At 43.1% G+C, this 16,143-nt stretch overlaps 1 protein-coding gene across 1 annotated transcript in view; it reads right to left on the reverse strand.

Annotated features, from left to right (window-relative positions):
- st3gal3a (ST3 beta-galactoside alpha-2,3-sialyltransferase 3a) overlaps positions 1 to 15,004 on the reverse strand; it is a 51,035-nt gene extending 36,031 nt beyond the window's left edge. Inside the window, exons 1-2 of the mRNA XM_030050321.1 lie at positions 14,747 to 15,004; positions 12,419 to 12,570 (exon numbers count right to left, since the gene is read on the reverse strand). Of these exons, the coding sequence (XP_029906181.1) occupies positions 12,419 to 12,533 (115 nt within the window). The 5' untranslated portion in view covers positions 12,534 to 12,570; positions 14,747 to 15,004. The remainder of the gene's footprint in view (positions 1 to 12,418; positions 12,571 to 14,746) is intronic.
- Between the last annotated feature and the right edge of the window lie 1,139 nt (positions 15,005 to 16,143).

Here is a 16,143-nt window from a genome sequence, read left to right on the forward strand (position 1 = left end):
CTGTTTAATTCTGGAGGTAGAGACTGGCAAGGCGAAGTAAGGCAACAAACGGTTTAGCCTGATAATTAATAGTTCTGGGAAGAACTCAGTAGAACTAATACAGCTGTGACTCCAGAAGGGAACAAAGCTGCAATCGCTTATTACCATTTATCAAACGGTTTTGTGGCTCTATCTTCCCACTGAAGCAAACCTCTTGCTGTAGAAGAAACAGAGTAAAAAAGCAGAGAAAGCAGCTTGAGCACTTCAAGAACACGGGGCAGATAAGCCAGCGGGGTGCATGCCGTAAGCTGAGCTGACACTATCTCTGGGAGAACAGAGTGTGTTGTTGGGTGAAGAGCTGTGGCCTGATCCTGGACGGCTGATGGAAAAGCTGGCTGTAAAGGCAGAGGATGGAGGCCAGATAAGCAGAGCTTGTTATCGCTGGCCGTTGTGGGAAGCGTGTACGAGCAGTGAGTGGAGCTCGGCCCACCTATCATTCTCAACTTACGACCTCACAGTTTGTCTGTCTTCCTGAGGTACGTTTTGGAGAAAAAGTTTCTGAATTGTGCTTCATTTAACCAAAAACTGCTGGTCCTGCTGGTTACTTGGAGATTACAAACCTGCAGCTGATGATACCAGTTGATTTCTGTGAAAAATGCCAACAATGACTGACAACTGTTTTTGGAAAGAAAATTACCACAGCCAATATTCTGTGCTTTTTTTTCTGTAGCTCTCATTAATGTTTCACAACATTTAGTCCATTTACACTAGGGGTATCCAATCATGTGCCATGGAGGGCCAAAAGTCTGCAGGTTTTCATTCCAACCAAAACCTCCACCAGGTGATTTCACTGATTAGTTACCCCTCTCTGCTTGAAGGTGAGGTGAAATCACCTGGTGGGGGGTGGGTCAAATGGTCAAAGTCCCCCCCACATTTCAGAGATGCCCCCCTCATCCATGAGTTAGGATGGGGGGGCAGGAATCGGCCATGATTGAGTACTCCTTTCATCGCACTGTAACATCAAACACTAAAGCCCTGGTTATACTTATACTGTCGTACGAGGGATACGCAACGCACGGTGAACATAGCTGATGTATAAGCCAACGGTGTGTCGGGTGTGGGTGTCAGGAGGCGGTGTGCGGGTGTCAGGAGGCGGTGTGTCGGGAGCGGTGTGTCAGGAGGCGGGAGGCAATGTGTCAGGAGGTGGCGTGTCAGGTGTGTCGGGTGGCGGTTAATATTGGTGCACCACCCTCTCTTTAGAAATTGAGGACTTGACCCCCCCAGCGGTGGAGTCGGATTTGCGCCCCCGATTTCAGGTTATATTGATCTTCGACCAATGGAGGCAGAGTCCTTTATGTAAGAACTCAGACACTGCGGCTTCTGATACGTGCGCTGTGCTAGTTTTGCAGGGCATTAATGCTAGAAAGTGTTTTTTTTTTTTTGGTTCGGCTGACTGTAACGTAATAAAACCTTACAAAATGAAACCTTGCAGCAGTGGAAGTCCATTGCTGGTGTTTGTAAAGTGCAAAACCACACAGCATGGCTTCCTGCTTTGAATGAATGGGAGCTGGAGGATTGTTCCTATACCTGATCTTACTATTACATGTCCCACGGAGAATATGCTATCCACCTCTGTGTCTGCAACACAAAAGTGTGAGTTAATGGCCATTTTTATTTTTAGTCATCCGTTTTCATTAGCCATTCTCCACATTATGAGAGACGTTAGCATCTAAAGTGAGCAAATGCATATATGTTCAACATGTCAAAATAATACACGTCCATCACAACACAGCAGAGCCAAAACTAATGTCTTCAAATTGCTTCTTTAATCTGAACAGCAGTGAAGAAAAAGTAAACAGTAAATGATTGAAATGATTCATCAAGTATCAAAAACATAATGAAATAATTTTCTGTTGATCAGCTCATTAACCGAATAAGCCAATTGTTTTAACACTAGTCTACTACATATTCCAAGAAGGTCAGGAGGAGTCAGCAAGTCAATAAAACAACACCCTGGTGTCAGTGCCTTTAACACTATCTGGGAAGGGACACAGCATTAGAAAATAATTAATTTAATTCAATTAATTAAACAATACCTGCACAATGTTAGATAATGACTTACTTTGCTCCCCAGGACATTAGATAATAAATATGTAATGTATGAACTGTAAATGTTTAATTATGCAGATAAGAGTGTAGCACTTACTTATACTGGCAATTAAAATACTAGTGTAAAACAGCTAACTGTTCTGTTATGACCAGGGGTCATGTATCTGTTGTGTTTACTTTTTGTTGTGTGCTGACAGCTCTTTCTCTCCCCTCCCTCTCTGCATCAGAAATCAGCTGTCTGTTTTCATGAGCTGCAGGTGTGCGAGCCTCTCCCAGCTGACCACGTGACCGAGCTGCTGCCGCTGATTGGCTGATCATTCCCTTTAAATGCCAGCTGATCCCAGCCGTCAGTCTCTGACTCTCTGACTCCCAACCGACAGCAGCCAACTATTTCCAGCGTCTGTGATTTGAGTGTTAGATAGACATCGGTTTTGAATAGTGGAAAATTATCTGCCCTTAGCATTGTGTGTTTTGTGGTGACCCCGTCACCACCTTTGTAAATATTGTAAATATTAGTGAGAGAAGTAGCAGTCCTCTGTAGGAGGGAGAAGCCTTTTTGTTATAGTTCTTTTTCTCCTGTTTTACTTTAGATTAGGAGGTAGGTAAGTTTGATTGTCTTTTGTTTAATTTGTTTTCTAACAGGTAAGGCAGGGAGTTTGAGTTAGCGGTTTTATTTATTATTTTGGCTGTGCTCTCTCTGAAGTTTAATAAAACTGCTACTTTGCCTTCAAAATAGTGTATTGTTGGCTGGTGTACTTGGGAGTGGGAAGAGCAGGGCAACCATCGTGTGTGACCCTGGTGCCCCTAGGTCAGGGTCATAACATGATTTGGGGGCTCGTCAATTATTTTATTCGTTCGTCGTTTCGGGTAAGTTTGGTGAGTATTTGTCTTTTTGTCTCTGCTTGTCTGGCTGGCAGTCTTTTCTTTTGTGGGGGTGGCGGTATGGAGTTTAAATTGGAGGATTTCGCTACTGATCCAACAGTGGCAAAATTGGATAGATGTACGAGGGATGATCTGTGTCTGATTGCAACTTTTTTTGATGTGCATGTGCCTCTGAATGCAAAAAAACAAGAAATCAAGGAGCTAGTCTTTCAGGAGCTCTGTGCCAGGGGTTACTTTGAATCAGCTTCTGAAGTTGGAGCTGAGGGTGAAGCTGGTGTTACAACCCCACTCATGGACCCCCCTTCGCGAGGAATGAAAACTGAGGATCTCGCATTGACACTGCGTATAAGGGAGGTGGAGCTGCGAAACCGTGAGTTGGAGGTGGAAGCCATGCACTTGAGGGTAAGGGCTCTGGAGCTAGAGAGGGGAGCCTCTGTAGCTTCCAGTCCCATCCCAGCATCCCGACCACCCTTACCTAAACCCCGAGCTCGAGACTGCTTTGATGTGAGTAAGCACATTGCCTTAGTCCCACCGTTCAGAGAGTCTGAGGTTGACTCCTATTTTAATGCTTTTGAGCGCATAGCAGCTACTCTGAACTGGCCAAAAAATATGTGGTCCCTCCTGCTCCAATGTAAACTGGTAGGTAAGGCTCAGGAAGTATGTACATCTCTGTCTATAGAGGATAGTCTTAACTATGATATTGTGAAAGCCACCGTACTTCGTGCTTATGAATTAGTGCCTGAAGCCTATAGGCAGAAATTTAGAAAATGTGAAAAGACTGCCACCCAGACTTATGTAGAGTTTGCGAGAGAGAAAGGCGCGCTTTTTGACAAATGGTGTCAGGCCAGCAAGGTTAGGTCTATGGATGACCTTCGTGAGCTCCTCCTGCTGGAGGAATTTAAAAACTGTCTCCCAGAGCGTGTTGTTGTTTATTTAAATGAACAGAAGGTCTCATCTATTACTGCTGCTGCCGTATTGGCCGATGAATTTGCGTTAACGCACAAAAGTGCCTTTTCTCCTCCAATTCGGCGGGATCCAGTTCCCAGCAGGAGAATTAGGTCCCCCAGAAGTGTTCGCCGTGACCCCACTGCTGTGTCGGAACAGCGAGAATGTTTCTATTGCCATGAGATAGGACACCTCATCGCCAACTGCCCCACTCTTAAAAAGAAAGAGCTGTCCAAAAATGCCAAAACACCCTCACCGGTTGGTCTGATTCACACCAAATCCACATCTATTCCTCCTCAGCCCTCAGTCGAGTGTGAGGAGATCGATGAAGATTTCCGTCCGTTTGTGACCAAGGGCTCTGTTTCTTTAGTGGGTGAGGCAGATAGCGTCCCAATTACTATCCTCCGGGATACCGGTGCAAAACAAACAATCATTCGTGAAGGTGTCCTGCCTTTTTCGGCTGACTCATATTATGGCGCAGATAGTCTGGTGTGGGGAGTAGAGTTGACTGCGGTGCGTGCGCCTCTCCATTTTGTCCAGCTAACCTCTCCAGTCGTGTCAGGCAAATTCAAAATTGCTGTGAGGCCCCAGCTGCCGATAGCTGGCATTGACTTAATTCTTGCAAATGATGTGGCGGGGGGGAAAGTTTTTCCGTCCCCGGTAGTTACTGACGACCCGACCCTCACGGTTTGCGTCTCGCCCGCTGCGCTAGACTCGCCCCCTCTGTTTCCTGTGTGTGCCGTCACTCGTGCGCAGGCACGTAAAAATGCTGACTGTGTGGAATTACGTGACTCTTTTCTGTGTGATTTTGTTCAGACGGGCACAATTCCCGAAACTTCTGAGTGTGTGGATTTAGGTGACTCTTTAAGTGATTCTGTTCAGACAAGCGCAGCCCACAAAAATGGTGACGTAAAATGTAACGTGTCTGTTGAGCTTTGCCCCGATGAGTGTCTGAAAATGCCAGTAGATAGGGAGCATCTCATTAGAGAACAGCAAACTGACCCCACTTTAACATACTGTCTGTCCCAGGTAAATAAGCAATCCCCTGATAAGACTGTGACTTACCTTCTGGATGATGGTGTTCTGATGCGCTGTTGGTCTTCGAGTGTTACACATGAGTCCGTGCGACAAATTGTAGTCCCAAAGATTCTCCGCTTGCAGGTCTTGACTCTGTCCCATGATCATTGTCTGTCTGGTCATTTAGGTATCAGCAAAACCTATAAACGCATTTTGCGTTATTTCTTCTGGCCCGGCTTAAAGTCGGATGTGGTTAAGTTTTGTCGTTCGTGCCACACCTGCCAAGTCTCTGGTAAACCGAACCAAAAGATTCCTGCTGCTCCACTGCATCCCATTCCAGTAATTTGTGAACCATTTGAGCATGTCATTGTCGATTGCGTTGGGCCTTTACCAAAAACCAAGTCTGGTCACCAGTACATCCTCACGGTGATGTGTGCAGCCACCCGTTATCCTGAGGCTATCCCGCTGCGCACACTGAAGGCCCGTGCCATTGTCAAAGCACTTGTAAAGTTCTTCTCCACATTTGGTCTTCCCAAACGCATCCAAAGCGACCAAGGCACAAATTTCATGTCTAAGATTTTCGCTCAGGTAATGTCTGAATTAAATGTCAAACACCAAACGTCCAGTGCCTATCATCCAGAGAGTCAAGGTGCCCTAGAGAGGTTTCACCAGACGCTTAAAAGTATGCTTCGCAAATTCTGCACGGAGTCGAACCGTGAGTGGGATGAAGGGTTGCCTTTGATGATGTTTGCTGTGCGGGAAACTCAACAGGAGTCCTTGGGTTTCAGTCCCGCTGAGTTAGTTTTTGGTCACACTGTGCGCGGTCCTCTGCGCCTGTTGCGGGAGCGGTGGCTCTCCCACCAGTCCAGTGGCCAGAACATTTTGGATTATGTCAGTTCATTTCGGGAGAGATTACATCACGCTTGTGAAATGGCCCGTGAGTCTCTCTCCTCTGCTCAGTCCAAAATGAAGCAAAATTTTGATAAGAAAACTGTGGTGCGTTCTTTTCAGCCAGGTGACCGTGTTTTAGTTTTGTTACCTGTTGGTGGCTCTGTAATGCAGGCAAAATTCTCCGGCCCATATGTAATTGACCGCAAAATCAGTGACACAGATTATGTGATCCAAACCCCCGATCGTAAAAGGAAAACTCGTGTGTGCCACATCAACATGCTCAAACAGTATGTTGACCGCGCATCAAGTGCCTCGTCGCCGGTAGTCTCTCCGGTAGCCTCCGTCGCTGTCTCCCGGCCCGCTTATGACCCAAAAGATGACGGGCTGGATGACATTGGCGCTTCTGTTTTATGTGCTCGCCTGTGTAACACTGAGATTTTGTCCAATTTAGATGCCCATTTGGCACACTTGTGTGATTCGGCCAGAGGTGACATTAGTAAGCTCATCCAAAATTTCCCAAAACTTTTCGGTGGTACTCCCACCCAAACACACGTACTGTCTCACGACATTGACGTAGGGAATCACAAACCCATAAAACAGCACGCATATCGTGTCCATCCAACCAAACGTGCTGTAATGCAAAAAGAGGTAAAGTATCTCTTGGAGAATGGTTTTGCTGTTCCCAGTTGTAGTCCCTGGAGTTCACCATCGTTGTTGGTGCCCAAATCCGATCAGACCCCCCGTTTTTGCAATGATTATCGGAGGCTGAATAGCATCACCAAACCCGATTCATTTCCTCTCCCGCGCATGGACGATTTGGTCGACCGCGTGGGCTCGGCCAAATTTGTCACTAAATTGGACCTCCTTAAAGGATATTGGCAAGTTCCACTTACACCCCGTGCCTCTGAAATTAGTGCCTTTGTCACCCCGGATCATTTCCTGCAATACACCGTCATGCCGTTTGGTCTACGGAACGCACCTGCCACTTTCCAGCGGCTGATGAATACAGTGTTGTGTGGCGTTGAAAATTGTGGTGTATATTTAGATGACATTGTTGTGTATTCATCCACCTGGTCTGAACATTTGGACACTCTCTGTGACGTCTTCACCCGGCTGCAAAACGCTTCCCTCACCCTCAACTTGGCCAAGTGTGAGTTTGGGAAGGCTGTTGTAACATATCTGGGCAAGCAAGTGGGACAGGGTTGCGTTAGCCCTGTCTCTTCCAAAGTGCAGGCCATTCTGAATTTCCCAGCTCCTCAAACGCGCCGTGAACTCCGCCGTTTTCTGGGGATGGCTGGATACTATAGGGCCTTCTGTAAAAACTTTGCTGACGTCACAGCTCCGTTGACAGGTTTAGTTAGTCCTAAAACCCCTTTTCAGTGGTCGGGGGAATGTCAGTCCGCTTTTGAGGCTGCTAAAGCTCTCCTCTGCAGTGCCCCTGTGCTCGCTGCTCCCAACTTTGCGCGTCCGTTTAAGTTGGAAGTGGATGCCAGTGCGCATGGAGCGGGCGCAGTGCTCTTGCAGGAGGATGACAGTGGCATTGACCATCCTGTAGCCTATTTCTCCAAAAAGTTCAACAAACACCAGTTGCACTATAGCACAATTGAGAAGGAGGCCCTGTCTTTGTTGTTGGCTCTCCAGCATTTTTCTGTTTATGTTAGCTCCAGCCCAGTGCCCACTGTCGTTTTCTCCGACCACAACCCACTCGTTTTTTTGTTCCGGATGCAGAATAGCAACCAACGCCTTATGCGCTGGTCTCTTTTACTTCAGGATTTTGATGTTGAAATTCGTTATAAGAAGGGTTTAGACAATATTATGGCTGATGCACTGTCTCGCTCCTAGTTAGTGTAAAAAAAAAAAATCAGACATGTTCTGTAGGGGGAACATGTTTGATTTTCTTTGGGTGGGGAGGTGTTATGACCAGGGGTCATATATCTGTTGTGTTTACTTTTTGTTGTGTGCTGACAGCTCTTTCTCTCCCCTCCCTCTCTGCATCAGAAATCAGCTGTCTGTTTTCATGAGCTGCAGGTGTGCGAGCCTCTCCCAGCTGACCACGTGACCGAGCTGCTGCCGCTGATTGGCTGATCATTCCCTTTAAATGCCAGCTGATCCCAGCCGTCAGTCTCTGACTCTCTGACTCCCAACCGACAGCAGCCAACTATTTCCAGCGTCTGTGATTTGAGTGTTAGATAGACATCGGTTTTGAATAGTGGAAAATTATCTGCCCTTAGCATTGTGTGTTTTGTGGTGACCCCGTCACCACCTTTGTAAATATTGTAAATATTAGTGAGAGAAGTAGCAGTCCTCTGTAGGAGGGAGAAGCCTTTTTGTTATAGTTCTTTTTCTCCTGTTTTACTTTAGATTAGGAGGTAGGTAAGTTTGATTGTCTTTTGTTTAATTTGTTTTCTAACAGGTAAGGCAGGGAGTTTGAGTTAGCGGTTTTATTTATTATTTTGGCTGTGCTCTCTCTGAAGTTTAATAAAACTGCTACTTTGCCTTCAAAATAGTGTATTGTTGGCTGGTGTACTTGGGAGTGGGAAGAGCAGGGCAACCATCGTGTGTGACCCTGGTGCCCCTAGGTCAGGGTCATAACAGTTCATGTTTAAACAAATCAAATCTAACCCTGCACTGAAATATACTTGTTTTAGAGGAATTTTGTTGTACCGAATAATACCACGCTCCATAATGTATGAAACAATGCTACACTGCAGCCAAAGAAGACAAAAAGAAGAGAGCCATCTTGCTGACAGACAGCTGTACAGAAAATCTTGATCAGTTGAGCTGTAAATGTCATCTGCGGAAAGGCCAAGAAAGTCAAAGAGACAGTCCAGCAGACATTCATCACATTGTGTGAGAATCGATTTTATAAATAAGTGACAACAGGTAACAAAAGTACAAATCACACCTTTCCAAGCACATCCAGGAATAGTTCTAACCACTACAGGTGGGATACATGAGCCATAAAATCTCTACAGTGAGTTTTGCTTTAAGGTTGGTTTGACAAGACTTCACTAGTCTTCTCTGAACTGCCTGGCCAAACACTTTTCTAAGTGAGGCAAAATTTTTAGAAACTCAGGAAAAGCTTAAGTGCACTAATCAACAAACATAACGGGCTATTTTCAAATCAAGCCTGTGTTCAGATCCAATCCCGGCCTCAGCTCCTCCGCCCCTTTTATGAACTCAGCAGGCAGTGAACAAACATTGCTCATAAATTGCTAGCAAATGCTGACATGCCTGAGGTAAAAAAGTAATTTTCTGCTCTGAAATATGTGTATTTTCATAGAACTTGAGTTGCAGCTGACAGATCGAAAGGGAAAAAAAGGAAAAAGTAGTGTATACAGTTGGGCTATTGTTTGTGTTACCCATGAGAAACAACTGCATGTGATCTGTGAATGTCAGTGCTATTACAGACACACCAACAGTGACATATGAAATTTACTCAGTAAATATCACGCTAAATTGGACAACTTCCCAAAAACACAACAAGAGCAGCTTGGTATAACCTGTTCTACATTAAAAATCTACAGTGGCAACTCAATTAAATGCCTTTTCACACAAAAGAAGAATGTCACTCTAATGGAAAAATCAGTCCACAGTATTGTCCTTTGCCAAGAGGCTTGTTCTTCAAATTTATATTATGCAACAATAAAACGGTATCAGTATATAAAAATATAAAAGCCAAGGAGGGATGTGCATCCAGCGTTTTAAACAAAATCATACACATATTATTGCTCAGAGCAAATCTTCTGACACTTCTGACATTTGCTGATGTGTCTGATTTGCAAGGAAAGGAAAAACTCACAAATGATGGGTGATATCTTCTTGCCAGCAGCAGATTTAGTTAGAATAATTGTTTTATCTCCACTTTATGTAAGTTCTGACATCAAGATGATCCATCTAATATTAACAAGGGAGATACCATACCTCGTTCATGTCAAATTACCCCGTTTGTTACAATAACCACAGAACCTCACACACTGATCTTGACAGCCATATTTTCCATGTGAGAACAGTGTTATGGCCTCAAAATAGTATGAAAGTACAAAACTCGTGGCACAGAATAATTAATCATAATGCACAGTAACTGAGGAAAATCTTGCATCCAGATGTTGGGGAAAAAAACCCTGGAAGGTGTTCATTCCATGATATATCAATTATGCTTGTGCTTGTTATTTCATCATCATCATAATGTCCTATTTTAACCATGTAATCAGTCTCAGCAATAGGGGGAGAGTATTATTATCTGACTCTGTGAAACTAAATCCCTATTTCAAAGATAAAAAGTCCAAAAGCAAAGCATGTTGGCAGTGATCTAATATAATATGTCAGGCATGAAGAATTTGATAGCAATGAGTGTCAGGGAAATACTCAGCACTCAAACCTCTTCCCAGCATCTATTTCAGCACCTCAGTGATTGGACATGTCATTGAGTATTGAATAACTGTGAGGAAAGCTGCCGATTTTTCATCTTTGGGTGAGCAATACTAAGTGCCCGGCATCTTCATACTTGGGCAGACACTGCTGATGAAAACATCCAGGCTAAATAAAACCCTTTCCAAATGTATTAGCTCCCCCATCTGGTAAAAAAAGTCAAATGGATAGTGGCTGCAGACAGAAAAACACTCTCATGTGTGAACTGACTTGCTTTTGCAATTCCATATTTTTTATTTATTTTTATTTAGGTCAGTATCTGTCCATTCTTTAGGTTCATACAGGAGAAATGACTCAAACTTTACACTATACTGTCCTCCACATTTCTGTTTAATATAAATATGAAGATACTACCTCATTTGTACCATACAAGGTCACCATGATTATTGGTTTTTCCCTAGCATCAGTCATTAAAACCATTAACTTTGTTTCACCTGCATTCAATAATAGCTTCAGTCAACAATAACACTGACAGCACTAAATGTACAATGTTAAACATAGATTGATTTTCTCCATCACATTATGGATTGGACAATTTAAATCAAATTATTCACAGACATGAACCCACAACTGATTTTTTACCCTAACTGTTATGCACTATATCTGGAAAATATTCTATTTCTTTTGCAGAACTTGCCAAGGTTCAAGTATTTTGAGAGAAGTTTTTTCTTGATAAAACTTCTATAGCCTGACAGCAAAGATAATCACTTTTGAAGAAAATGTGAAACAGATAAACAGAGTTAAAGTTAAAAACTGTATGAATTGACTGTGAATTGCAGGAACTGTAATACTTCAGTGAAAACAAGTAAGGCTGACTTTACATGATGCAACTTGAACGCAACTTTTGTTCTGAGAAACTGAGATGCTTTGGAATTCCACTGGAGAACCGCCCAATGAAAATCATGAATTGGGTTTCTGTCATCATATGGATTCGGTGACACAGAAACAATAAAAAATTTAATTTGCAATCTGCAACTAATTGCATGAAAGTTGCATGAAAGTAAAGCCGGCCTAGTATTTTTACTGCCGCTCAGTCCAAAATGACCAAAACATCTCTGAGGTTTGAAGTTTGATACGGTTATTCATCAACACCAGAGACTCAGCACAACGCATTTCAGCTACATAGGCCTCAAAGCCTTGCTCTGCTGCCAAAAACACAACATGGGATTATTCCAGTTGTACTGTATATAGTGGTGATTTCATCTCTTTGTTAGTCGGTCCTGTTGGATCTCTGCTCTAATTAGCTCGCTTACTTCCTCTGCTCTGTGAGACTTGTGTGACTTTGTGTGAATTACAGGACATTAAAAGGGGGGTGGGCTCGCTTCATACACCTGTGTGGAAGATAATATCTATCAAAGTTGTTGCATTTTTTTATCGGTCATGAATAGAGGCTGATAATGGTCATAGATTAGCTAAAGTCTGCAATCCAAGTTGAGTCTGACATTAGAGGATGTTTCTTGGCCTTCTTGACATGAAGTCAGGACAAATAAAGGATGTGGTAGTACTTGCACTGTCATCACCAAAGTGTGCCACAATTCATTTTTGATCTTATTGGCAAATACATTGTCAGTTATGTGATGTAACAAGGTGCTGGATGATTCACTCATCTTATAATTCAGTTCATGATATGGGCTTCATACAGCCATGATACAATGTAACAAATGAAAGCTCAATAACAACAAAGAATTATGTTTATTTCTGTACTATAACTATTTCTAGAAACAGGACTGAATTTCTAGAATGTAAACAATTTAAAAATACTCTCATCACAAAGAGCAAATAATATAATTTTCAATGGAGCGCCTGTGTCATTATTGAGTGAGCCATCTCTTTGTGTTTACTACAGTAGAATAAAATGCAACTAATAACACGATTCATTTTTTCTGCCCCGTAATACAGGTTGTCACACTTTTGTATTGTGATATATTGAATTTGGATATATCGTTCCATCCCCAGATATATCTACAGCAGCTGGCAGCCCTAGATACCCAAGAATAGCTGGCATGCACACGCTGTTTGGACAATTTCCAAGGCTCCTCAGCTCTCACACGCTCACACCTCACGTCACCATGGCTCAAGATAAAGCTACACCCCGATGTGTACAAAACATGTACAGTGAGTTGTGATTGGGCCTGTAATGCCAGTTTACCCAGAGAGGACTTACATGATTTGTGGCCCCAGCCTCGTAAGGTGAGCCTCCCTGAGGAGTAGTAGAGGAATCCCAGGGCCAACATGGAACAAAGCCCCAGGAGAAATTTGCAATTGGGCTTCATTCTCATCTCTGGCTACCTTGCATGGCAGATCCCACGCTGCAGCCTGTTGGAGCAGGACATAAACCAGTCAGCACACACACTCACTTTGTGCCTTAACATATTTATACATGAGACAGTCAATACAGAAAATCCGGTCTTACAAGCATTGAACCAAAAGAGCATTTTCAAGCAATTGGAGTTCAATGGATATGGGTTTCTGAGGCCTGATACCAATGTCTATGGACTGAATCTGCTGATCTGATTTTTTGTGCCACTTTACACAATGTTTAAATTTGATTTAATGCAAAGAAAAGGCCCCAAAAATCCAAATATTCATTGTTTCCCGCATAATTTTATTCTTGTGTGGGTGGAGAAGCCTCTGACACAGCATTCAGGAAATATAAGACACTACAACAAAGGAAACTACTGCAACTACAACTGCTATTACTATTCCTAATACTATTGCCACCACCACTATTACTATTAATAAAACTGCTGTTACTACTGCGGCAATTATTACTACTTCTACTACTTGATCTGAGCGCCACAATAGGTGGAGTTAATGAAAGGTATAAAAGCAGTTGTAATACAGATTTGAATCAGTTGTTCTGTCTGTTGTACTCTGACTAATGTGATATAATAAGTCACTCTACTATATCAGATTTTGCATTCATTCTAAGTTTTTCTACATAGCTACTGAAGAGGTAAATGTGTGGAAAAGGACCATCACTCACCAACCCTAACCAGCTCATTTATTTTTTTTCCCTCTACAGAGTCGGTGGACTAATGGACATGAATTCATTACTTACACATTCTGCAATAGCTATTGCAACTGTCATAACAGGCCATGTCACTATCAGCTGTATACTATGCAAACCTGAACTTTCGATACATCCACAGGCAGTAGTTCTACACTTGGACCAGCCACTCAACGGCACTAACCCCGGTCTGTTGCATGGAAGCAATACGCAACGAACTCCAGTCACCATCTGTGAATTTAACACCGTCTTGCTCCTTGGCAAAGGCACACGCTTCGTTTAATAAATCTTCCCACAGTTTATGAATAATAGCGTAGCAACTCTTCAGTTCGGCATTAATTACTTTCATTAATCAGCACTTACTTTAATAATATTCCAACTTTTACAATGTGAGTCAGAGGCATACTGAAATAATAATAATAATTTTAAAAAAAAACGGCTTGGTGTTCAGTATCTATGGTGAATAATCACAGAACACAATAAAGACTCGGGGAAGTCTTGTATGATATCGCCCGTACCTTACACCAGCTTATAACCAAAGCTCCATTAAATTTGCGGATTTTTCAATAGGCTTTGGCGTGGCGTGTCCCCCAATACAACAGCAAAGGAAGTATCAGGTCTGCCCGTGTAATTAGACCTCCAATAGACAGTGGCAGAGGCGGCTGGACGTCAGGTGAATGAATAGAGGTTTATCGCCTTTCAGTCTAACCCACTGAGGGGACTGCACACACACACACACACACACACACACACACACACACACACACACACACACACACACACACACACACACACACACACACACACACACAGAGCAGCACATGGAAATACTAAGGCGAAGGTCCATTTACTGAATACGTTGAAACTTTTCGCCTAATTGAGCGGCTGTCATCTGTGTTTGCAGGTCACATCAGGAGAGCCTTGTGTCACTCCCATTTTTCATCCCCTCCAAGTTTGCAGAGTTACTTTAAACTGCTGTTATAACTTGAAAATGATAATTAGACCCTTACTTAAAAAAAAAAAACAGATTGATATTGAGTGATATAAAGACACTGAGGTGATAGAGGCGGCGAAGGGAGACGCGTTAATTAAAAATCAGTTAAGAAACTTAGCTAACCATTTCATTCTTAATTTAATTTCACATCTACAGTACAGTAATAGTAGTGATGATCTGCCACATGAGATAGAAACACCCATTAGCATTCAGGTAACCTTAAAATGATGAAGCTAGCGGGGAGCTCACCTCTGGCTCATTCCAGCTTCAAGCTAACTTACAGTCATGATAGCATGTTAGCTAGTTAGGTAGCCGTGACTATTCCTCAGGTACATTAGCGAAGACACTGTAGACACATTATATTAAAAGTGGAAAAAATGACGGCAGTGTTGGCTGGCAATCTGGGTAAAGGTGATGGAAGTATTAGCTGATAAGAGAGAAGGCAGAACGCTGGCTAGCCGGGCGAGCCGCTCTCGTGAGGATCTTACCGGACGACCGTTAATTTTCAAGATGACCCCGAATCCGTCGGTGCCTCCCGGCGTGTCAGCCGGCAACCTGGCAAAACACACTCGGCAACACGAAGTGAAAACATGCCGTTAATCCACGGTACATGTCCGCCTGGATAGCAGGGTTGAAAGAGGGCTCCGGACAGACTCCAACCTCAGAGTCCCAGCTCCGTCCGTCCACCCCGCAGCCGGGCAGGCAGCCTGCTCAGTCCCGCTGCGCTGCGGAGGAGCGTCACGCCGAGCTCCGCTCACACACCCGGTAACGTTACCCCGTTCACCAGCAAGGCGACGGTATCCATCCGTATCACTAAAGATTTACCAGGGAGAGAGGCCATTTACTTCGTTCTCTACCATATTTTAACAATTCAATTTCACCAACATTTTTTTTTTAATCAACTGGAGTCAGTTTTCCCCGAGTAATTGAAACCTCAAGAAAATGATTATAATAAACTGAGTTACTCAAGTTTATGTGGCAGGTACTTATGGTTCTTGTTGACGACCTAATATAATACATAAGCTCCCCTACTCACCCCCCGTATACATCAAAGTTCTCGTGGGAATCATTTTTTTTTCTCTCTCAAATGTCACATGAACTAGACTGGCGCTGCTGCAGGTGTGGCTGTTGTTTCCACAGGTGGCACGACAGGTGTGGGCACGACAGGTGAGGCTAAAGAAGGGGGAAGTTGTTTTTAAATATATATATATATATACACATACATATATATATTTTATTCTGAAGATTATCGGTGTCCTGTTATAGTTCCCCAGTGTCACCCAGAACAACTTAAACAATTTTACTTCCAGTGTTGATATTTCTGATGTTTTTTGCAGCTTTAAAGGCCTGAGGTCAAAACGAAAGAAACACCAGTGCGTACAAAACGCGTACAGGACACTGAAACACACCATTATGTTAATTTCATGTTTACCCACTTGTCCCCATTAAAATAGTGGAAGTCATTAAATATGACGCAAAAAAGTTGATCATGTATTTAGAGACATTAAACACTGAATGGGGTCATTCACAGATAACAGGAGGCTAATAAGGCTGTGGAAATAAGCGGTGCACCAGTTGTAAGTTGAATTTAACCTTACAGGCCCATGTTGTAGCTTCACGACTTATTCTAGGTAAGAAAGATGTAAATTCGGTTATTTTTTGTTGTTGTTGTTGTTTTTAATGAAGTGCCTTTTTTGTTTTTAATGAAGAGCAACACACCTGTAAGGTGTGTTGCTCGTCATCAGTCTGTTCAGTTTAATTTAAGCAAGTTTTCCCCACACATATTTTAGCCTTTCAAACCTGGACATTTAGTGGAATCTGTCGGTTTTTGTTTTTTTCCTTGACATTCTGGGCGTTGTGTCAGAGTAATTTAACACATGTACTG

This window comes from Myripristis murdjan, chromosome 4 (genome assembly GCF_902150065.1).
Source record: "Myripristis murdjan chromosome 4, fMyrMur1.1, whole genome shotgun sequence".
NCBI classification, from domain to species: domain Eukaryota; kingdom Metazoa; phylum Chordata; class Actinopteri; order Holocentriformes; family Holocentridae; genus Myripristis; species Myripristis murdjan.